Source organism: Schistocerca nitens, chromosome 2 (assembly GCF_023898315.1).
Source record: "Schistocerca nitens isolate TAMUIC-IGC-003100 chromosome 2, iqSchNite1.1, whole genome shotgun sequence".
Classification (NCBI taxonomy): domain Eukaryota; kingdom Metazoa; phylum Arthropoda; class Insecta; order Orthoptera; family Acrididae; genus Schistocerca; species Schistocerca nitens.
Window position 1 is genome coordinate 795,253,804 of NC_064615.1, and position 24,456 is coordinate 795,278,259.

At 37.6% G+C, this 24,456-nt stretch overlaps 1 protein-coding gene across 11 annotated transcripts in view; it reads left to right on the top strand.

The window, feature by feature from the left end:
* Positions 1-24,456, top strand: part of LOC126237049 (mitogen-activated protein kinase kinase kinase kinase 5) — a 312,327-nt gene that overhangs the window by 168,019 nt on the left and 119,852 nt on the right. For 4 of the 11 annotated variants that reach the window (XM_049946813.1, XM_049946817.1, XM_049946816.1 and 1 more), the window contains one exon: positions 10,404-10,454. The exons of the other annotated variants lie outside the window; for them this stretch is intronic. In XM_049946813.1, the coding sequence (XP_049802770.1) occupies positions 10,404-10,454 (51 nt within the window). The remainder of the gene's footprint in view (positions 1-10,403; positions 10,455-24,456) is intronic. 11 annotated transcript variants of the gene reach the window in all.

Sequence of the window (24,456 nt, forward strand, 5' to 3'; positions counted from 1 at the left end):
TTCAGAAGATGCAAAAAGAATCAGAGGAGGGGCTGAAAACTAGTTCAGAATTGTTGCCATATTAATGTCTGTGCATAGTGTTCAGATATTGTTACACTTCAGAATTTATCTGATCGTTGCAGAGTAATTCTGAAAACTTCTTTAATGGTCACAAATGTAACAAAATTATATAATAAACTCTAGTAATTTATTTTGAATTTCATGTGCAAATTTCTTTTCAAATGTACTCACTATTTTTTTGCAACTGCAGGACACAAACCAACCATTAATTTTATTTTTGAACAGTGGTCAGTAATGCAATAAAGTAAAATATATGTGCTTGAAGAAAACATATATGATGATAAAGTGTATGAAACATTCAGTGTAGAGGTAGTTAACTTCCAGAGAATGGAGATGTAGCAAGTTAATGTATACAGAATAATGTCAAGGAGAAATTTTTTAAATGTTCTCCAACGTATGTATTTATTTTACAAACATATGTAGCAATTTGTACATGTTTGTAAATACTCTGCAAGCCGCCATATGATGCATGGTGGAGGGTACCTTATACCACTGTTAGTCCTTCCCTTTCCTGTTCCACTTGTAAATGGAATGAGGGAAAAAAGGCTGTCCATGTGCTTCTGTATGTGCCCTAATTTCTCTTATCTTGTCCTCCTGGTCCCTAAGCAAAATGGACATTGACAGTCAAGCACAAATACCAGTTCTGTAAATTTTCTCATTAGTGTTTTGTGAAAAAACACCATCTTCCATTTATGTTTATTAGGCATTTCTGTAATACTTGCTTGTTGACTGAACCTATTAGTAACAAATGCAGCAACAAAGCTCTGAATTTCTTTGATGTCTTCCTTTAATATGACCTGCTGAGGGATCCAAAACACTTGAGCAGTACTCAGGATTGGGTCCCACTAGTGTTCTATATGTTGTCACCTTAATAGTTGAACTTCACCTTCCTAAAATACTCCCAACAAACCAAACCTGACCATTCGTCTTTCCTACTACCAATCTTACATGCTCTCTCCTCTTCTTATCACTTTGCAATGTTGTGCCTCGATATTTAGTCAACATGTCTATGTCAAGCAGCACACAGCTAATACTGCATTCAGGCACTACAGGATTGATTTTCCTACTCATCTGGATTAACTTACATGTTTCTACTTCTAAAGCAAGCTGACATTCATCACATCAACGAGAAACTTTGTCTAAGTCATTTTGTATCCTCCTATAGTCACTCAATGATGACACATTTTTGTAAACCACAACATCAGCAGCAAACAGCCACAAATTGATGCTCATTCTGTCTGTCAGATCTTTTTTGTATATAGAGAATAAGAGCAGCTCTGTCACTCGTTGCTAAGGCACTCCCGCAGTACCCTTGTCTCTGATGGACATTCATTGTCCAGGACAACATACTGGGCTCTGTAACTTATGATGTGTTGAAGCCATTCACATATTTGGGGACCTATCCCATATACTTGGATGTTCGTTAACTATCTGCAGTGCGGCGCTGTGTCAAATGCTTTCTGAATATCTACGAATATCCAATCTGACTGTTGCCCTCCATCCATTATTCACAGGATATCGCTTGAGGAAAAGGGCAAGCTGAGTTTCGCTTTCTGAATCCCTGTTGAGTTCTGGACAGAAGCTTCTCTGTCTCAAGGAAATTTATTGTATTCAAACTGAGAATATGTTCGAGAATTATTTAGCAAACTGACATTAAGGATGATGGTCTATAATTCTGTGGATCTGTTCTTTTACACTTATTAGCACTGAGGTGACAAAAAAATCATGGGATAACAATAGACACATATACAGAGGGCATTGCTATTGATTACCCAAGGTATAAAAGGGCAGTGCATTGGCAGAGCTGTCATTTGTACTCAGGTGAGTCATGTGAAAATTTTTCCAGCAGGATTATAGCCACTTGACAGGAGTTGACAGACATTAAACACACATTGGTAGTTAGAGCTAGATGCATTAGACATTACATTTTGGTAATCGTTAGGGAAGTCAATATTCTGAGATCAAGAGTGTGCCAAGAATATCAAATTTCAGCATTAACCTCTCACCACAGACAATGCAGTGGCCAATGGCCTTCACTTAACGACCAAGAGAAGCAGTGTTTGCGTAGAGTTGTCAGTGCTAACAGATAACCAACGCTGCATGAAATAACCACAGAAATCAATATGGGACATATGACAAACGTATTAGATAGGACAGTGTGGCAAAATTTGATGTTAATGGGCTATGGAGGCAGACTACCATTGCAAGTACCTTTGCTAACAGCATGACAGCTTGCAGTGCCTCTCTTGGGCTTGTGACCATATCAGTTGGACTCTAGATGACTGGAAAACCATAGCCAGGTCAGATGTGTCCCGATTCCAGTTGTTAAGAGGTGATGGTAGGGTTCTACTGTAGCACACAGACCGCATGAAGCCATTGACCCCAGTTGTCAACACAGCACTGTGCAAGCTGATTGTGGCTCCATAATGGTGTGGGCTGTGTTTACATGAAATGGAAAGGGTACTCTGGCCCAACTGAATGAATCATTGACTGGAAATTGTGATGTTCGACTACTTTGAGACTGTTTGCAGCCGTTCATGGGCTTCGTGTTCCCATACAATGATGGAATTTTTTTTTTTTTATGACAATGCACCATGTCACTGGACCAAGTTGTTCACTATTAGTTTGAAGAACATTCTGGACAATTTGAGTGAATGATTTGGCCTGGTGACTGACTTGTTTTCAACTCTTTCAGTTGCTTCTGTATGCCAGGGATACCTATTTCTATTACTTTCATAAGGGAGTGTATCTAATGGCAAACGATGGTATGGCTGTATGATCGTCTTGCATAAATGATTTCCCAGAATGTAATCCCAAAACCACTTGAGTTTCTTTACAGTTTCTCATTAGCCGATTACACTTTAATTTTGAAACCTTCAATACTTTCTCATTGTAAATTGTAAGCTCTTGTTTGGTGTTCCATATTGGTACCTGTAATGTTTGGGAACAATATGAAATTGCAGGAACCATATCTAAAGAGCAGTTACAATGATGTAGAATATTAACCAAATGTTCCTGAGAAGCTAGAAAAGAAAAAAAAAAAATGCTGGCCTCTTGCTTATGTTGTAATTGGTGTAGAATTAGTAGCATTTTCAAAACAAATCTTCCACTAAAGCTATATGTACTATAATGACTCACTTTTGAGTTATAGGCAAGCATAGTTGCATTGAGTGATCCTTCCTCTTATGGCACATGACTTACTGCAGGAAACCTTATGACCATTAGATATGCCAGACTGATACTGTTAGAAACAGAAACCTGTAATGTGAAACAAGGGTGTGCAGCAATAGTGTGTCTCAAAGTGTATTACATTTGCTTTTATATAAGAGTGCATTGATAAGTGATTGCTAAGAAACCTTACTAAATCGTATTTTTCTGGTGGTGTTTAATCAGATAGAACTTGAATTGGTAATCAGTTAAACTTGAATTAGAAATAAACTTAATTTCTCGTGTGTTATTAAAAACTGGTTATTGCAGTCTAAAATTATAATAAAACAAATTAAACAATTATCTGCAAGCATTATACCTTTAGAAGGACTTTTGCTAGCTGGAGAAATGTGTTTGCTGATGTAGTCAAAGATTCCCTTCAACAGATGGAGCTAAAATCTAAAAATCAGTATTTTCGTCACATTGTTCATTTGTTGTCCTGTAAAAGGTTGCTATTTTACTTAAGTTATGGTCTCTGTAGACACTCTCATAGTCTAACATAAGAGTCAATAGTTATGTTTTATGAAATTAAATGAGGTCATAGTCTTTCCCTTAAACTGTAGTTGGGCTTCTGCTGGAAGAGGCACAATATTCAAATTTTGGAGGAAAATGACAATGAGTTCATTAAAACTCTTGCACAATCTTCCAGCATAATTGTAGTTAGTGGTATAATTGTTAGTGAGTAGATAAGCATTTGATGAATATATTTGCACTGCTTTTTTCAACAAGCTTGGGAGTTTGTGATAGCTAGTTTTATATAAAGTAAGTAGTTTTTTTTACTTGCAAAAATCATGGGAGTAATGCACAAAATGCAAACTTGCTCAAGAGAGTAGAAGAACAGGTAGAAAGTACAGTTGGTGACTACCAAGCGGGATTCAGGGAGGGAAGAGGTTGTATAGAACAGATATTTATCCTGAAGCAACTGATAGAACATAGGGCCTTAAAAAACAAAGAGACAGTAATAACCTTCGTGGACTTCACAAAGGCATATGACTCCATCGACAGACAGACTCTTGTTAGGATACTGAAGAACAGAGGACTTGATGGAACTACACAAGAACTCATAAAAGAAATTCTGACAGACACAAAAGCAAGGGTGAGATTCAGAGGAGCACTGTCAGAAGAATTTGAGGTCAAGACTGATGTTAAACAGGGAGATGGATTTTCACCATTGTTGTTCAGTATAGCACTGGACGAAGTGATCAGGCAGTGGAGAGCAATAAACGAGGAAATGGGAATACCGAAGACCCATGTTGGGGACAAAAAGAACAACAGGGCTCAAGTGGATTGCCTAGCCTTTGCTGATGACATAGCAGTAGTAAGTGAGACGGAAGAAGACGCAAAGACACAACTCGACAACTTAAGTAATGTAGCCAGAAAGGTGGGACTGAGGATCGCCTATAACAAGACAAAGATATTAAATACCACTGCAGACTGGGAAACACCAGAAGGCGCTGTGCAAATGGTGGATAAATTTAAATACCTGGGAGAATTTATAACAGGAAGGTACAGGAGCAAGGAGGGAATAACAGAGAGGACAAAGAAGATGAGGTCAGCCTTCTGCATGACGAGAGAGATATACAATAAAAAGAATATATCCATAGAGGCAAAGATAAGTCACTACGAGGCAACAGTGAGGAATGCAGTATTATATGCTGCTGAGACGATGACATTAGGAAGAAATGGGGCAGAACAACTAGAGAAAAAAGAGAGAAAAATACTAGGTCCCAAAAGAGGTGGAGAGAGGTGGATGCGAAGATCTAGGGAAGAATTGTACTGGAACAGGAGAACAATATCCGGGGAAATCAGACTCAAAAGGGCAAGGTTTTCTGGACATGTAGTTAGGATGAGTATGCACAGAATGACGAAGAGAGTGTGGGAAACAACAGGGAGGACAAGGGGAAAGACAGGAACCAAGTGGGTTGTTGAACTTCGGAAGGACTGGTTGGAATTGGGGATCAAGGTCGAAGGAAAGGAAAATTGGAGGAACAAATATACACCGACAAATATGCCGGAGATCAATGACAGAGAGGAATACAGGAAAAGATTAGAGTGTCACCAGTGGAGCCGACAGGAGAAACGGAAACTGAAGATCTCAGAAGAAGAGTGGGAGAGAAGAAGAGGAAGAATGAAGAGGTTCTGGAAGAAGAAGAGGAAAATGCAGTTCACGAAGGGGCCGCCTGTGGTCCTACAGAGGCCATAATGCGAGGAGAAGAAGAAGAAGAAGAAGAAGAAAATGCAGAAACAAGCACTTGGTAACAATGCTTTAGTCAAGGCACAAACACAGGAAATAAATGGCCAACATCTACATCCGTATACTTCTCTGCAAGACATCTTATGGTGCGTGGCAGAGAGTAATAAGGTGTGTAACTATCTATAAGCCTCCATATTTGACTTACCATGTCTTCATGGTTCTTATGCAAAAAGTTCATTGGTGGCAGTATAATTTTTCTCAGTCAGTATCAAGTATCGGTACTCTGAAATTTCTCAATAACGTTTAGCGAAAGAATAACTTCTTCCTTCCAAGTATTCTCGTTTGAATTCAGGTAGCATCTCTGCAATACTCACATGTTGGTCAAACCTATGTGTAACAAATATAGCAGCAAGCCTCTGAATTCTTTGAAGTGCTCCTCTAATCTGACCTGATGGGGATCCCAAACATTCAAGCAGTACACGGGAATGGATTGCACCGGTGTTCCATACGTGGTCTTCTTTAAAGATGAGCTACACTTTCCTAAAATTCTCACAATAAACCGAAGTCGATCATTTGCCTTCTCTACTACCATCCTTGCATGCTCATTCGATTTCATATCACTTTGCAGCATTATGCCTAGATATTTAATTAACATGACCGTATCAAGCAATACACTGTTAATGCTGTATTTGAACATCGTGAGGTTGTTTATCCTACTAATCCACATTAACTTACATTTTTCTACATTTAGAGGAAGCTGGCATTCATCATACAAAATGAAAATTTTGTTTAAGTCACCTTGTATCCTTCTACAGTCTCTCTACTATAACAACTTCCTGTAAACCACAGCATCATCAGCAAACAGCTGCAGAATGATGATATTTTATGTACATAGAGAATAAGAGCAGCTCTATCACACTTCCCTGAGGCATTCCTGATAATATCCTTCTCTCTGAACACCCACCATTCAGGACAGTATACTATTACTTAAGAAGTCTTCAAGCCACTCACATATCTGGGAAACTAATCTGTATGCTCGGACCTTCATTAACAGTCTGGAGTGAGGCACCATGTCAAACGCTTTCCAGAAATCAAGCAATATTGAATCTGCCTGTTTCTCTTCCTCCGTGGTTTGCAGGATTTATCATGTGAGTAAAGAGCAAGCCGAGTTTCGCATGAGTGATGCTTTCTAAACCTCTGCACGATCAGTGATTATCATATGGAATGGCTGTCAGTTGATATCACATAAGTGTGGGCTCAAGTACCATGAAAACCTAGATCACTGTTACACTCTGTAACTAAATTACAGTGCATTTTTCTGTCGAACTGAACATGGGAGGAATGCATTGAAGTTTGTGCCAGGACTGCTGAATGATAGACAGAAGCTGTGTTGTTTGGAAATTTCATCAATAGCGTCAAAAGTATCAAAACTTTCTTCCGAATATATCCTTAAAATCTTGTAGAAGCTGTAGTGAAGGCCTTTTTCACCATAACCATTGAGGGTCAATGTTCAATGACCAACATTAAATCCACGTTGATCTATTCCTTTGATATTGATGAGATTGTTTTAAAGAATGTATTTTGCCTCCTCAAAATGAATAATATACATCTGTGTTGAATGTTTGAAATTTTTTAAGGAACAGCAGGAGGAAAAAATTTCGAGAGATGGGGCATGAAAATTTTAAAGTCCAGCATGGTGATGCATGACAATGTATAGCGTATATGATGCAATAATTATTGTCATAAAACAGGACAGTTGTATCTCATACACCATATTCACCAAAATCAAATTCATTTGGTTTTTTCCTCACAGTGGAGCAAATTTGTGTAAAAACCCATAAAATGCCATACATCCTAACAAAGGAAGAACACTTCCAGAGTGTGTTCTGAAAGTAACAGCAACACCTTAACACCTTGATATGTGCCTGCTCCCACAGGGACTACCTTGAAGGTGATGGTACAGAGTATGATGCGAATTTGACATAACAGTATTATTAAAAATTTCAGAAACTGTTGGACCACATATTGCACATCCGGACTTTATCACTTGGTAATATTAAACCACATCATGTTTCATAAATCCCTAAGTTTCTTCAGTCAATAGTATTATTGATTGACTTGGTTCTCATCCTGCTCTAACATAAGTATATCTGACAAAACATAAATGTATATGTGTCACTGACACTTTGTTTATGACAAACAGGTATTCCTTAGTTATCATTCATGTTCCAAATTCATCTAATCTCTATATTTCCCCAAATGTGAAGTGACTGTGGTAAGTAATAGTTATTTTGTCCACATGTGTGGAAGCCTAGAATAGATCTTTCCTGCAGGTGGAACATCTGCATTTACATAATTCCTCCTTGACTTTTTGATCATTACCTGCACTTGCAGTATGGTATGTGACACATACAGTATAACAAGCACATAACTCACTTACAGCAGTGCCATATGTAAAGCATTATTCAAATGTGGAATATTATATTCTACCCTGAGTTTTCACTTAGTCTGCACCACATTAACATGTTATATTAACATTCAGTTGCAGATTGGTGTAGCCTTTTGTGGCAAAATAATAAGAGTTTTTACAGGAATGTATGATTGATTGCAGGTCCCTTCAGTAAATTTCGTATGATATTAAATCTGTTTATCCTTACATACTGATGCTCCAGTTGGTAGTATCATGTTTTTCCCATGTAACAAATTTCTTGCTTCACTTCCTCCAGTGTGTATGGTTTGTTAACATACAATTTTGTTAAAAGTTACATCATAATCAGTAAAATAGTTACAAGCATTTAGGTCAGGTGTGCAAACAAAATATGGAAAAACTCTTGCATTGGAATGTGACATGGCCTGGAAACGCTCATTCAAGTTATTGTATCAGCTGGGGAGTCCTGGTACTAGGATGTTACAAAATATCTTGGTGCAGTATTTCATTCTCACAGTATTTGCCTGACTCTTCTCCTCTAAAAGATAATGGCCCAATGATCCTGTTTGACTTACTCTGCACATTACAATTTTTTGAATGCTGTTAATGCAAAATTTAGAGATTGGCATATGACTAGCACAACTTTACAAGTGGAAGTCTGTTTCATTGGGCATTAGGATCTATTGTTTCTGAGTCTGTACAAATTCTGTAGTTTTCATCTCATCATGACGCTACTTCTGCACATGCACCGACTACGATCAGATAGGAAAGAATGCAAACTGTTGAATGCCAAGAGCTACTTTGTGCAGTGTAATCCATTGTACATCGGAAGTTATTGATACATTTTCATACAAAAATCTATGGAAATATTTGTATTTATTTGTGATTTAAAGTAATGGAAAAAAGCAGAGAAAAAGAATAGTGTCTAAAATATACTGCTATCATCTAAATAGAATGTCCACATTTACAATAGTAAAAGTGTAAAAGCGGCAAGATATGTAGTAGGACATGAGTGCACTCTATTGTCTAAAAGTATGTAACTGCAAGAAGAATACAAAAAGGTCTGTTGAGTGCAACTGAATGGAAACTAAGAGTAGTATTGTTACTTTGGCAATAAGAGCAGGGGGGAGAGAGACTGCTCTAGTGAGAAGCAACAAAGACTGTAACTTAAGGGCAACAAATTAGATATTTTTTCTGTAACAATTATATTGAAAACAGTTTTACTGCAGTTGAAATCAAAGTAGCTTATAAATAATCAACATTTCCACACGAAAGAAAACTACATTTTGGTACTCTACTTTTTTCTCTTTTTTAATAAACAGAATACTATCACATATTTGATCTTAGTTTTGACATAACTAAAAATAATTTATGTACTGATTACAGAATCAGTAGTATTCTGGAGAAAATGATGTATAGTTGTGTGCAGGAGCATACAGTGTGAAAGCTTGTTCACTCTTATTTGTCAGATGAACTCTTCCCTTTTTATCTCTTACTTCTTGTAACAGTGCCAGAAATACCTGTTTGGAATGCATTAGTCAGTATCTCAACATCTGTTAGCTGGCTGTACCTTGCCTAAATTACTGCCTGCTGAATTTCTTGCTACCACTCCCCGACTTACTCACCCTCATTGCCTCCTATAATGTTACTGGAGGCAGCAACCTAATCAAAAACTCTGCGTTACTTATCAGTTAAGTGCATCCATTGAGCTACTCTATATGATACAATGTTTTCAGATCCACTTGCACAGCAAATGTGCTGAGTCAATTGCAGTCAAAAAGAAAACAACTACCAGCAATAGTTATTCTTTCTCTTCTCTCATTCACCCCACCCACTTCCCCCCTCCCCCTGCATCCCATGAGAATACTGATACTGTCAGTCTAAAATTGTTGTCTTTTTCTCAGCCCCCTTTTTTCCCCTGTGCAAACAACACTCGTTGTTGTAGCTGTTGCCATGTCATGTTAAGATGTAATTTAAAACATCACTGTTGAAATTTTGCATGTTTTTTGTAATATTTGTCACTTCTTTTCATATAAGAGGAACTTCTCTTTGAAATGAAAATTTCTCTTCTTCTGTCTTCTGTCTTTGCTCAGAAATTGAATGTTTTCACCTGTCTGTCAGTACTATGTAACAATGAAACATTGTTAATTTGCTTTTATGTATGTATATATCAGCTATTTTAAAACTGCCTGCTTTTATCTGTCTATATACATCTTTCTTGTTTGTGTACCATCTTCATTTCACAGTCTTCAGATATCTGTGCTGAATTGGATACTTGAAGGTGCACGTCATTTGATATTTAACACAGCGAAATATTCCTTGAATGTGCCAGTACTAACTATATGTAATGTGTGTTTTGTGTCAGATTTTCATGAAGTAATCTCTGTTTTTGTTCTATTAATTGAATAAGGAAACAGAAAATTAAATTTTTTGTGTAATGTGATTGATTGACAAGATAAGTTTACACAGTAACATGTCTTCATGAATTGTTACAAATTATTTTTTTGTAATCAGGGGAAATCATCTACCTCATTTGACTACATCAGAAGATTTTTATTCACAACAGTAAGTAGGAACACCAGAAACATTTGAATTTTGCGAGTATGATATCACAGTTTGGCTTGATTAAAGCACATTAAATCTTACTGTTTTAATATGGCACAGAGACTAGAAACTAGACTACTTGCTTTCTAAGCTTTGCATTTCCATAATTATGTATTTGAGAGTAGCCAAATTTCTATTTTCTCCAGTTTCCTAACCACGCAGTTCAGTCAGGAGTGTATTTTTTTCTTTAGTAGCAATCGTCAAAATTATAACATTGACAAGGGCTATTTCATGATAAATCACAGACACACGTGCTCGTATTTTGAAGTATGTTTTTTTAACGGAAAAGCTTCTGCAAACAAAAAGTCTAAATGCTTAAAAACTGAAAGTAAGGTGAACATAAATAAAATTGCAGTATTCCTCGCCAGTAAAATAGCATTTATGCAAGATTTAAGTTGTGGTAAGGATAGTATCTTCCATTTGTTTCAATAAGAGAGGAGAGCAGTTTGAGGATGAACTCTGTTATTTTGGTTTTCCTTCCAGTAAATCATGTATTTACAGTCAAAAGGAAAGGTATACACTTATCTAAACAAACTCCAAAAGAAACCAAAGTGTCGTGCTACAAGTTTTTAATTTAGCATCTGTAGAGCTTCCTGCTTGAAGCAGTCAATTGAGATACATTCCCACTCACTTAACAATAGTAGAGTGTAACACATGTTTGCAGATGAGCAGAAATGTACGTAACTACGTGTATGTGTGTGTGTGTGTGTGTGTGTGTGTGTGTGTGTGTGTGTGTGTGTACAGTAAGATCAGTAACAATGTGTCTGGACTGTACACTAAGAGTTCTTGAGAAGTGATATTTAAAAATATCAGAATTGGAACACAGCTGTTGGAAAAAGTTTCCCATATTACTCTCAGAGGTCAAACTAGTCAATTAGCAAGTTGACAGTGGTGTATGTATTTTTTATATATATCCGACCATCACAAAAATGTTTGCTAAGCTTTTCAAAACAGGAGGCCGTTAGTGATGCCAGTTTGTATTAGTGAAGTTCAGCCTTACTGTACATCAGTGGCTTTTTATCAGTTTTAGTTGCAAATTGGCACCCAATGAACGAGATATTAAACTCATGTTTGATTCAAGCTTGTTCTGTCAGTGGAAGTCTCAGAATCCAGTATTGGAATGTGACCATCTGCTGTGAACCTCATGATAATGTGTTTATTTGCAGTGCTGTAAGAACTGTTGTTTTGTGAGCTGTGAATGTGTCTTGGGGGTTGCTGTACAGAAATCTGATCAAAACTTATTGACATTTAAGTGCAGAACTGCAATGTCAGGCTCTCGTACAAAGCTGTAATTTCAGATAAACTGAATGCAAATGGATGTAGGCTGTGCCCTTCCTTTTTCCTTCCCATTTGCTGTGTGTGTATGATGTTTTGCAGGAAAGTGGTATCTAGCTTTTATTAAAATATTATGCAGCATCTAAATAAAGTGGGTAGTGGCTAAAAGTAAGATGTATGTATTTTACAGATTTTGTGCGTGTGAATTGTCTGCTTGTATTGTAACAGCTTTATAACACCAGCTTTTCATATTACAAAATTACAGAGAGATTAAATAGCTTGGCCATTACTTGCGCAACTGAGAGGTGAAATTCCAAGTACTGCTAATACACACACTGTTTGTAAACAGTACTTGGAATTTTGTCTTCTCAAGGTAAGTAATGGGCAATCATTCTATCTCCACTTAATTTTACAGTCTACCATATTGTGATTTATACACATTGCTTTATTATCTAGTCAGGTAATCAAAGCTAGTTTTGAGGACTAATATTGCTTATGAATTAGTTCATGTTTGCCAAGTATGTAATGTTGTAATGAGAGTACTAGTTACATGTTTGTGTTTCTTACAGTCCTTAAATATTAGCTGACGTACATTTTCTGTGATAAATGTCATGTGTTGTTCCAACCAGGATTTGGTATATGTTGTTATAAGTTTCTGATTGTTGAGGTAAAGGACTCGGAAGTGCTCTGCCATAGCATCAAAATAGTATACATGTGTCATTTTGTTTTCATGAGTGCATAAACAGGAGCCAAGGCATGTGTTACCTGTGTATTGTAACCTCCTTTTATGACTTGCTACTTTGTTCTTGATAAATGTGTGTTTATTGCATTCAGGTATCAGTATCCCTAAGCGAGAAATATCAGACTGTAAGTTTAGTTCCTGTAGAGAAACATAGAATGACAAACCAAAAGGAAGTTGTAAGTTTTCTCTGAGTAAAAATTGCTACGCAGAAAGATAAATGAGGGAAAGTGAGTAGTAGCTGACGTCATAGCAAAGGGAGGCATCTTGGTCAAAGTTTTGGTCAATAAGGATTAATAATGTTTAAGGGAATACGATGAATGATGAATAACATATAACATTAACTAATATACTGGAAGAAAGAAAGAAAGCAGTCTCTCTCTCTCTCTCTCTCTCTCTCTCTCTCTCTCTCTCTCTCTCTCCCCCCCTCTCTCCCCCTCTCCCCCTCACTCTCTTTTTCCCTCTCCCTCTCCCTCTCCCCCTCTCTCTCCCTCCCTCTCCCTCCCTCATAATATCAGTATAATGATTGTTGGTATTGAAAGTTAATATTGATACAATTCGTTTTTTGACTTCATCATTTTACATACATTGATGTTCTGACAGCAAATGCTATAGAATATATTTGTATGTAACTTGAAAGAAGTTAGATGAAATTTTTCTTTGTGTCTAGCAATTGTATTCTGTTAGGAGATGTCTATCAATGATGAACACATCCAGTTTTTTTGAGTTTTTGTAAGCTGTTCTTTTCTTGTCCTATGTAGGAGGTAAGCTTGCTAAGAACTTTTATTTAATGGCATGTGACTTCAATGGTTAAGTATCAGACCACAAACCAAACATCCATAGTTTAGTCATCTGTCAGCCCAAGGCTGTTTTCAGAGACATATTACTTCTTTCAACTCTGGACATAGGATGACAAGGTTGTACTACTATCAATATGGCCATGCCTAGTAAAGCATTGCAATTTGCAAGCTAGCCTTCTGGTTGAGGACAGCTTTACTTATGTAATTTATTCTCTACTTTTACAATAATAGAATGTTTTGGAAAAATTTAAACAGAGGTTGAGATTAATGCTGAATATTCAGTGCAGATTGCTTAGTGACAGATAGTAGTGGCGACTGTGTAGGTATTTGAATTCTGAGTCTCTTGCAAAGCTGTAAGCTTAAACTGATGGGTGTACAAACAGTTATGATATTTGACATTGCTGATGTTAGTGCTGGTCTTGACAGAGAGCCCAGAAGAAGACATGCAGGTTTCACAGAGTGGGAAGATATAGAGGATTTAGGACAGATTGCTTTTGGAATGTCAGGACAGCCTCCAGATTTAAGTTACATTAACAGCAGTCTCGTACACATGAAAGGGAAGGGAGGATGAGGGATGGATGTTTGGAAAGGGCTAAAGAGGTGCAAAACAAGTACCAATAAAATGCCCTAGAATAACCGTGCAAACTGAAACAAATAAGAATTCACATGCATTACTGATTGTGAGGAAATGAGTGATAAACACTAGGTCATAGGCATCTTTGCGGAACGACACTGAACACTGTGGTAAACTTACGATGAGGTTGGATGACTGAGCAATACTTACCACCAGAAGGTGAAATTCCAAGTACTGCTAACAGGCACACACAATAGTGGGAGGGGTGGGGGAAGAACTGTCCTCTCCTTCCAAAATATTAATTCATGATGAAGGAAACCAGGATAATTTTTTCACTTTTCTGTTTGCTAGAATAGTGTTCTCTACTGTTATACATTTCAATTGGCAGTACTTGGAATTCCAAGATAAGTACTGGCCAACATTTCTGCCTCATAATTTTAGATGTCACTGGCAGAGAATGACATGGTGGCTGGTTGGCATCTTGTATTCCTCAGGTCCTGAATGTGTATTCTGTTTAATTGTATGCTTTCCTCAACTCTCTTAGAAAGTAGTTTTGAATGAACTTCAACTGTACTACTTGATTACTGGTCGGTTCAGATGGATCTTTCCTGAAAAATTTTAGCAGAGAGGGTATACAGCAGTAATGGAAGTCCACTAACAAAATTTATGAGGAATGTTCAGCTGCTTGTTTGCAAGTTCTTTCAGTTGTACACCTCTTCAGAGACTTATATGTATCTAGCCTACCCCAGTAACCCTACTGGGGAAAGGGATCCTACTGTTAAATATAGTATTCAAACCATGTGTCATTCCTGACATACCTACGCATCGAGTGGTGAGGGCTAGCATAATGGCAGACTGAAAAATTCTGGTGTCCAAGCACGCTTTGTCCTATGACCTTACAGACTCCAGGCTCACACTTTACCACCAGGTTGACAATAGTCAGTATTCAGTGTAGTCAAGGAAAAAAATCTATTCATCAAACAGCACCACTCAGGCACTCATGCATGTCACAAAAAAAGGTATCTTTCAGATCCAAATTGGAATGTATATCAGAAAGATAGATTCGATTCTCGAGGAAGGGGGGAGTTTATAGCAACAAGCAGAAGCTTTAGGTCCAGTGAGGTCCAAAATGAATCTGATTGCAAACTAGTATAAACTAGAGGAACTGAGATCAGTGGACTTAGCTTAATAAACAGGTATTTCTACCTATCACCAGAATTAGACATTTGGTCAAAGTGTTATTCAAAGGTATCCTAAACTCGATGGCACAGATGTACCTCCACATGCAAAAGAAATATCCTAAATCTCCTTGTTGCAAATGGACTTGCTCTTTTTGAGTGTGTTACCAGTGAATGGTTAGCTGCCATAATTCTGTTACAGGAAAAATGGTCACCGCGGATAAAAAGGTCATCAAGAAAGCCAGGAAAGCATGTGTGTTTTGTTGAAGTAATAGTGTCGGTTTTAATTTATTTAAGTGAGGAACTGAGGACATTTAGTTCAGGTCTGGCAAATGCAGAGCAATTATGGTTAAAGTTGAAAAACTTATATACTGTGGTCTGGATAAGCATGTTCCATGTATAGTAATAAAAGATGGCGAAGGCCCATCCTGGTTTAATTTGACCATTCAGAGACTGTTGTGAAAACAGATACACTATACTCTTGCTACAAATGTGATTGCAGGAATACTGGTGGAGAAAAGCTGATAGCAATTCATGCATCCATAAGTAGGGCTATGTTTGAAGGCAACAGTAATTTCCACAGTCTTAATCTACTGAAAGATTAATCCGAAAATGCTCAGATGATCTGGTCATACATAAAGAAAGCAGGATTTTTAAAGTCCATGTTTAGAAATTGATTTATGCGAGAGAATACTACCATACTAATGTCTGACTGCCACATAGACTCACAAATAAGCACTATCGATATTAGCAGCCCCTGATATTGAAAAACTGTCAAGACTACTTAAAGTGAATAAGGAAAGAGGCACTGATGAAATTCCGGTTTGATTTTACATTTGATGGACCATGAAATGGTATTGCCTTATGGAAACATAGTGACCATCTTGTAAAATTATTTAATTGTTTAAAAAGGGTAGTAGACTGGATGCGCAGAATTGTAGACCAATATCGTTGACATCCATATGTTGCACAGTACAAGAGCATAGTCCATATTCAAACATTGACATTCCTGGAGGAAAACAAGGTGCTCTCAAAGAACCAGCATGGATTCAGAGAAAAACACTTATGTTATTAGCAGCTAGCTTTATTCATACACAAGATTTTACAAACAATTTTCTTAGGGCATTCCAGCACTGTGCCACATTGTTGACTACTAACCAAGGTACGATCATACAGAGTATCTTTGCAAAAATGTGATTGGGTCAAAAAATATTTGGCTTGTAGAAGCCAGTATGCTGTATTGGATGATGAATGTTCCACAGAAATAACATTGGATGTGCCTCCAATGAAGCATAATAGGACCTCTCAGTGGTTTAAATGTACATAAATGATTATCAGAATCAGCAACAGTACAAAATTATCCCCTTCTGATGCAGTTGTGTACAGGAAAGTATCATCATTGGGCAATCGTAATAAATTGCAGGAAGACTTGGTCAAAATTTTCATTTGGTGAATTGAATGACAGCTGTCTTTGAATATCAATAAATGTAACATAATGTCTATAAAAAAGAGAGAGAACAATATACATTGACAGAATAAAAAAGAAAAAAAAACACAACACCAAGCAGTAGTTCTGCAACATAAACAGAAGTTGGTAGGCATGATGTCTCTTCAAATTTCACACCAGTTGCATAAGAGTCACACTAGTAGTGCCACATGAGTATGCAAATCATATTTCCTTTAAATACATGGTGTAACAGTTGTGAGCAGTAGTTATCTTTGAGATTGGACATGTTGAACCTTTAAAGCGATAAAGGTGCCATTATCAACACCTCACTGAGTTTAAACAAGGTAATTTAATAGTGCTGTGAGAAGCTGGATATTCCTTTTGTGAAACTGCAGAAAGATTGGCAGGAATATAGCCAGTGTAAATAATTGCTGACAGTGGTGGTCATGAGAATGTGTGGTCACAAGAGACCAGGCTCCAGATGGCCATGTGTAACTACCAAGAAAGAAGACCATTATGTTTAGCATATGGCTCTGGCACCTCGTACTGCATCTGCATCAGCAGTTCGAACAGCAGTTGGCACCACAGTGACACAGCGAACTGTTACAAATAGGTTACTGCAAGGGGAGCTGTGAGCAAAAATCCTGTAGTGTGCATTCTACTGACCCCAAACCAATGCCATTTGCGGCTTCGCGGTTGTCAAGCGAGAGATCATTGGGAGATAGGGTGGAGGTCTGTTGTGTTTTCTAATGAACTTTGGTTCTGTCTTGGTGCCAGTGATGGCCTTGTGTTTCTTAGGAGGAGGTCACTTGAGGGCCTGCAACCAACCTGTCTGCATGCTAGACACATTGGACCTACATCTGGAGTTATCGTCTGGGGTGCAATTTCATATGACGGCAGGAACAGTATTGTGGTTGATCCATGCACCCTGACTGCAGATCTGTACATCATTCTGATGATTCGACATATTGTGCTACCATTCATGAACAACTTTCCAGAGGATATTTTATGACAGGATAAAGCTCACCCACATGCTGTTGCTGTAACCCAACATGCTCTACAGAATGTCAACATATTGCCTTGTCTTGCTCGATCACTGTATGTGTGTTCAATCAAGTACACACGGGACATCATCGGAAACAACACCAGTGTCATCCACAACCAGCCTTAACCGCAACTGTATTGACCGACCAAGTGCAACAGGCGTGGAGTACCATCCCACAAATTGACATATGACATCTGGCACCTGTACAACCCAATGCCTGCATGTTTGCATACTTGCATTCAACATTATGGCAGTTACACCAGTTGTTAATGTCCCAATATTTCAGATTTGCAATTGTTTGTCTCAAAATTATATTAACCTGTGATCTGCCAGTGTTAACCACTTAAATTTGTTACCTAGACAAATGTATTCCCAAAATTTCATTACTCTATATTAATTATTTTTTGGTGTTACAATTTTTTTTCATCAATGTAGTATCTTATTAGATGATTAGTGTTAAACACCTTGAGCATGTCACATTGTATAAGTACTTAGGGGTAACCAGCGGAAAAATAATCAGGGCACAAAAAAGGTGTATATGCTCTCATTTAAAAGGCTCCACCTGAAAACTGGAGTACCAGCTGTGTCACTCTACCTTCCTTAGAACCTTTAAAAAATTTGCCAAAATTTATTGTCTGCAAACCTATTCACCCTTTCTTTAAGATGCTGTCATCTCTCATTCCCCCTAACTGTAACCAGTCCAACTCATTGTCATTATCTCTTTGTGTATCTCTGTCAGTGCCCCTTGCCTCACTTTCATTCTCTACTACTACTGTCGTTTTCTCTCACTGTCACTGTCTCCCTCTTGCTGTCTCTTACTGCTACTATCTCATTCAACCCCACTGCTGCTGTCTCCACCTTATCCAGGTCCCATATCTATCTATCTCTCTCTCTCTCTCTCTCTCTCTCTCTCTCTCTCTCTCTCTCCCTCCCCGCCCCCCCTCTCTCTCTCCCCCTCCCTCCCTCCCCTCCCTCCCCCCTCCCCCTGCCCCCTCCCCCTCTCAGTCTCTCTCGTCTTTGTTCTTTGTTGTCACTGTCTTAGAGTCTGTCTCTCATTATCACTGGCTCTCTCATCCACACCCACTTTCTCCCTCTCTTTATTCTGCTCCCCCTGGCACTATCCCCTGCACTCTTTTCATATGTCCCATTTCCAGTTGTGTCCCTCTCTTGGTCTCACACTGTCATTGTCTCCTTCATTCTTTCTATACCACAACCACTGTATGCCTCCTTCCAGTATTTATTACTTTTCCATATCTTTCCAATTGCCACTGTCTCCTCCTCTCTTAGCATAAAAAGGCACGGATATGCTTACATGCCAAGATTTGTGTGAAAATCTTTAAAACTGCTGAAGAAAGTAGCATGAGGCAGCCAGTACCTCACTTTTTGTTCAGAATCTTTTAGACAGGAGCATATTTGCCTGTTTTTTGCTCTGATAGGAACATTTTTCCACTAGTTCCCTTCTTTTCCCTGCTACAGTACAGCATGGTACTCATATGAAAATAACATTATGGGTCAGTAAAATTTTGGCAATTTACTAATTTTATACCTCAGGCCAGATTTTACATGCATAAAAATTTTGCATGTGCTTCACTACTACAACATGGGATTCCCAGAACTTTTCTGATGATAACGGAGATAATTTACAGCATTTTTCTCCATGACATACCACTTTATAACTTCGGTTTTCAACTCAAAATGGATTTTACATGTGTAGTGTACACATACGAGTAGGGTAACTTTGAACCTCTGTATCTTAGAAACATAAAGAAATCAACAAAATTTTGAAGTTGGTTTGAGATCGGGACCTTAGGAATATATCATAAAAGTTACACCTGCAGGGCGTAGCCGTCTCGGAATGAGTGGCTCTGTCTTGGTACCCAAAACCATTTCTTTTGGATGTTTCTTGATAACAGATAATCATTTTTGAAAACAGGAAGATGGCACCTCCAGGTAAATGCCTGGAGAGTGTATCGTTAAAATTTGAGCAGTTTACTGTTATTAACTATTCAGGTATCCACTGCTGATGGCAAAAAAGTGGTGAAAAACATGCTTTCTCTGATTTTCTCAGGAACTGTCCATGAACTAAATTTTGCCTTCACTAGCCCCTTAAAGTGCACCATGCACCACAGGTAATGCATAAAGAACCAACCGATTTGCTACATTTGTATAAGATCGAGGAACTGTGTGATATTCAAACGTTGAGCTTTTACTGTAGGATAGTTACTGTAAGACAATCCTTTTGATAGGTATGCAAATTGTCCCTAGCCCAAGAGTTATCCAAACCAGTTGACCCTATGTCTATCACCAATATAACATGAAGTATGAGCTGCAGAATACTTCCATTTTTATACACTGTTGCATGTGTACTGATACTGTGAAGTCATATTGAGTGGGATGATCACATAAAATCAGTAGCATGGAAGATGAATGGGAGGCTGATATTTGTTGAACAGTTTCTGGGAAAATGTGGTTCATCTGTCAAGAAAATTGTGTACAAGACGCTAGTGCAAGTAGTTATGACAACATACATTGAACTAATTCAGAGCTGTGCTACTAGGACCGTAATGGCTCGGTTTTTTGTTGTTGTTGTTGTTGTTGTTGTTGTTGTTGTTTTGGTCTTCAGTCCAAAGCTCTGTGTGATAGCCTTTACCTAGCAACCCTCTTCATCTCTAAATAACTTCTGCAACTGACATCCATTTGTACCTGCTTACACTGTTCCTGCATCAGTTGCCCTCTATGATTTTTACCCCCATACTTCCCTCTGTCATTATAATTGTGTCAGAGACAGCAAAGGACCTGGCAGAACAGTTGAACGGAATGGCCAGTGCCCTGAAAGGAGGATATAAGATGAATGTCATCAAATGCAAAATGAGGATAATGGAACGTAGTTGAATTAATTCAAGTGATGCTGAGGGAATTAGCTTAGGGAATGAGACACTTAAAGTAGTAAATGAGTTTTGCTATTTGGGGAGCAAAAAACTGATGATGGTCGAAGTAGAGGGGATATAAAATGTAGACTGGCAATGGAAAGGAAAGTGTTTCTGGAGAAGAGAAATTTGTTAACATCAAGTATAGATTTAAGTGTCAGGAAGTCGTTTCTGAAAGTATTTGTATGGAGTGTAGCCATGTATGGAAGTGAAATGTGGACAATAAATAGTTTAGACAAGAAGAGAATAGAAGCTTTCGAAATGTGGAGCTACAGAAGAATGCTGAAGATTAAATGGGTAGATCACATAACTAATGAGGAGGTATTGAATAGAATTGGAGAGAAGAGAAGTTTGTGGCACAACTTGACCAGAAGAAGGGACCGGTTGGTAGGAAATGTTCTGAGGCATCAAGGGATCACCAATTTAGTATTGGAGCGCAGCGTGGAGGGTAAAAATCGTAGAGGGAGAACAAGAGATGAATACACTAAGCAGATTCAGAAGGATGTAGGTTGCAGTAGGTACTGGGAGATGAAGAAGCTTGCACAGGATAGAGTAGCATGGAGAGCTGCATCAAACCAGTCTCTGGACTGACAACCCCAACAACAACAACTTCCCTCCATTGCCAAAATGACAATTCCTTGATGTCTCAGGATGTGCCCATCGGCCAATCCCTTTTTTTTCTCTAATTTGACTCAGCACTACTGCATTAGTTATCCAGTCTGCCAATCTAATCCTCTGCATTCTCCTGCAGCACCAAATTTCAGAAGCTTCTGTTCTCTTATTTTCTCAACTGCATATAGTCCTTGTTTCACTTCTGTACAAGGCTACACTCCAGACAAACATGTTCAGAAAAGTTTTCCTAACACTTAAATTTATCTTTGAAGTTAACGTCCTCTTTTTTTTTTATCCTCTCTACTTTGGCTGTCATCAGTTATTTTGCTGCCCAAATAGCAAAACTCATCTTCTACTAGTAGTCTCTCATTTTCTAATCTAATTCCTTTGGCATTATTTGATGTAATTTGACTACATTCCATTGCCCTTGTTTTATTTACATTTGATGACATTCTTATTATAACCTCTTTTCAAGACACTATCCTTTCCATTCCACTGCTCTTTCAAGTCCTTTGCTGTGTTTGATGAAATTACATTGTTACCAGCAAATCCCAAAGTCATAATTTCTTCTATGTCAATTTTAATTCCCTCTCCAGGTTTGTATAACCCATGGCAGTCCAACATATAGCCCAACAAAGTTGTTTTACCAGGCACAGTATTAAGTGAGGACAATATTTGAAAATTAACATGCTTTGTTGATTGCATGCAGATGGAGAATTCATTAAAGAATGTTTGAAAATGTTTGCATCAGCAGTGTGTCCAGAACAGATATCATTAGTGAAAAATATTAGCTTGTCATATCAAAAGCACAAGGAGTTGACAGAATGGCAAAAAATACTGAAATTTCTCATGAAGCATGCTTAAAGGAATGTGTATTTTACAATTTAGCACTCAATGAAAGTGCCAATTTTCAGATACAATCTAATTGGCAGTCTTTGTGAGAGGAGTGACAGATAAGTACACTGTAATCAAGAAATTACCTTCCTTGCATTCAGTGAAAGGTACAGGAACAGAAGAAAACATATACGAAGAAGTAATACATTTTATTGAAAAATTTGATCTTCAAGGCAAAAATCTTTGTGGTTTAGCTACAGATAGATCATCAGTAATGACAGAGAGAGCAAATGGATTTGTGACTTTGATGAGTAATAGCATGACACACTTGCTTGTAAACACCACTACATTATTCACTGAAAATAGCTCTGTGCCAAAGTTCTCGATTTGAAGAACCTTATCGAAAAGGTAATATGGACTGTCAATTTCATATGTGCAAGAGGACTAAATCATGGAGAAGTTTAGACCTTCCTGTCTGAAGGAGGCCCAGGGAATGATGACAACATATATTACAGCCGAGTTCGCTGGATCAGTAGATCAGCGACACTCACATAATTGTACTCTCATTTGGGAGAAATAAAAATCTTCATGACCAGCAAAAGACAAAATGTCAGATTTTTGGGGAATGAACAATGACTGAATAATCTGGCTCTTTTAGTTGACATAACAAAAATCTCACCGACCTCAGTCTAAAATTCTATGGTAAAAATCAACTATGTATAGAAGTGTACAGACATATTCAAGCATGTATTAAAAATAAATAAATTGCAGTCAAGGCTGTTTTTAATTTTTAACGAATTAATAAAAAGCCTATTGTGTTCAAGAAATAAATAGAGGAAATACAGTTGGTTTATTGGGAAACCTGTTCTATGTAAAATCAAGAGACTGTTGATTTCCACTAGTACATAACTTTGCTCATAGAATTTTATAAAAAATGTATCAGACATGGTCATTATCCTAACCTGTCCATGTCAGCACTTCAACAGTTGTCTTTATTCAGAAACATATCTGTGAGCATTTTTTTTTACAAATGGGAAGTGTAAACTCTAAAATGACATTTTTACTAACAGATGGCCATCTGAGCAGAATTCTCAGAATTTTGACATCAAATGTATCTCCAAATGTCAAAGAATTGTGCAGGCAAATAAAATTTTATTTGTCTCATTAAATTTTGGTATTATTCATTTTATTTTTCATTAATTTTATGTTTCATCTTAAGTTTGTAATTATCTAACACAAATATGTATTGGCTACCTACCTAGAAAAATTGTGTTTTATTTCCATTGGTTTTGTTCTTTTGCAAAATTTTTGTGGTATGGCCCACTACAGTTATCAAAGTTAATAATGTGACCCACTTACAAATTTTGTTGGACACCCCTCTTATAATCGGTAGGAAAATGTTACAAAAATGCTCGGTGAACTTAACTGGAAATTCTTAGAAGAAAAACAGTGAGATCTCCTGAAACTCGGTTGGGTAAATTTGAAGAACCTATAATCGAAGAAGACTGTGTGATCATTCTGCTACCACCTATGGATCACAAGAAAAAGATGAGATGAGGGTGCATTCAAAGGCATATAGACAGTCATTTTAGCCTCACGTAATACACAATGAAGCTGGGAAGAAAATTGATGATATTGGTTCAATGTACCCTCTGCTATATATTGTACACTGGCTTGTGGAGTGTTAAGTAGATGTAGGTGCCTCATCTGTCTAACAGGTAAGTAGAGGAAAGAGTTGGTGATAGAATATTTAATCAGGAATTAATCTTAAGTTGCCCAACACTCCAAGTCAGTGGAAATGTAGAAGTTTTGGACTAGAAGGATATTGACAAATAAATACCACCAACAGGGAAGTCTCAAACACTTGAGACATTAGAAGTGAGAACAATGGGTTTTAAGTCAAAGATTGAAGCATGGGTATAGGAAAATAGAAGAGCAAGCAAATAATAATGGAGAAACATCCAAGTAACAAAAAGACACCAAATAAAGAAAGTGAGGAGGGGGAATAAAGAAAAATGATTGCAGTGATCAAGGGGATAGGCCATGATATGATGCTAGAAGAAATGGACTTATAGAACAAGACCCCTTTTACGAAATTATGAGGTATTCAGGCATTATGAGGAATCTAAATTGTGGCAAAGCAGAGGCTGTGCTCTGCCTATTGTGTTGTATAGCAGGCTTCTCATATATAATCTCTATTTAGGGTTTACATCCATGAACCTTTTGCCAGGTGAATAAACTTCTGACTCTGTAAGCTATCTCTTTTCTTAACCATCTTTATTTACTTGTGACATCTTTTGCTGGATAAGCACACACTTATTTTTAAATCTCCAGGGTTGACTCGAACTCTGGAAAAATTTAGTGTTTATTTTTTCATGAGTTATCCATTAACAGTGAAACACAACAGTATGAATGGGTTTACTAGTGAAGAGTTGACTAGTGTGCATCTCATGTATTAGTTCACCGAATACAATGGAAGAGCAACTACTACTACTACTACTACTACTACTACTACTACACTGAGCTGTTCCT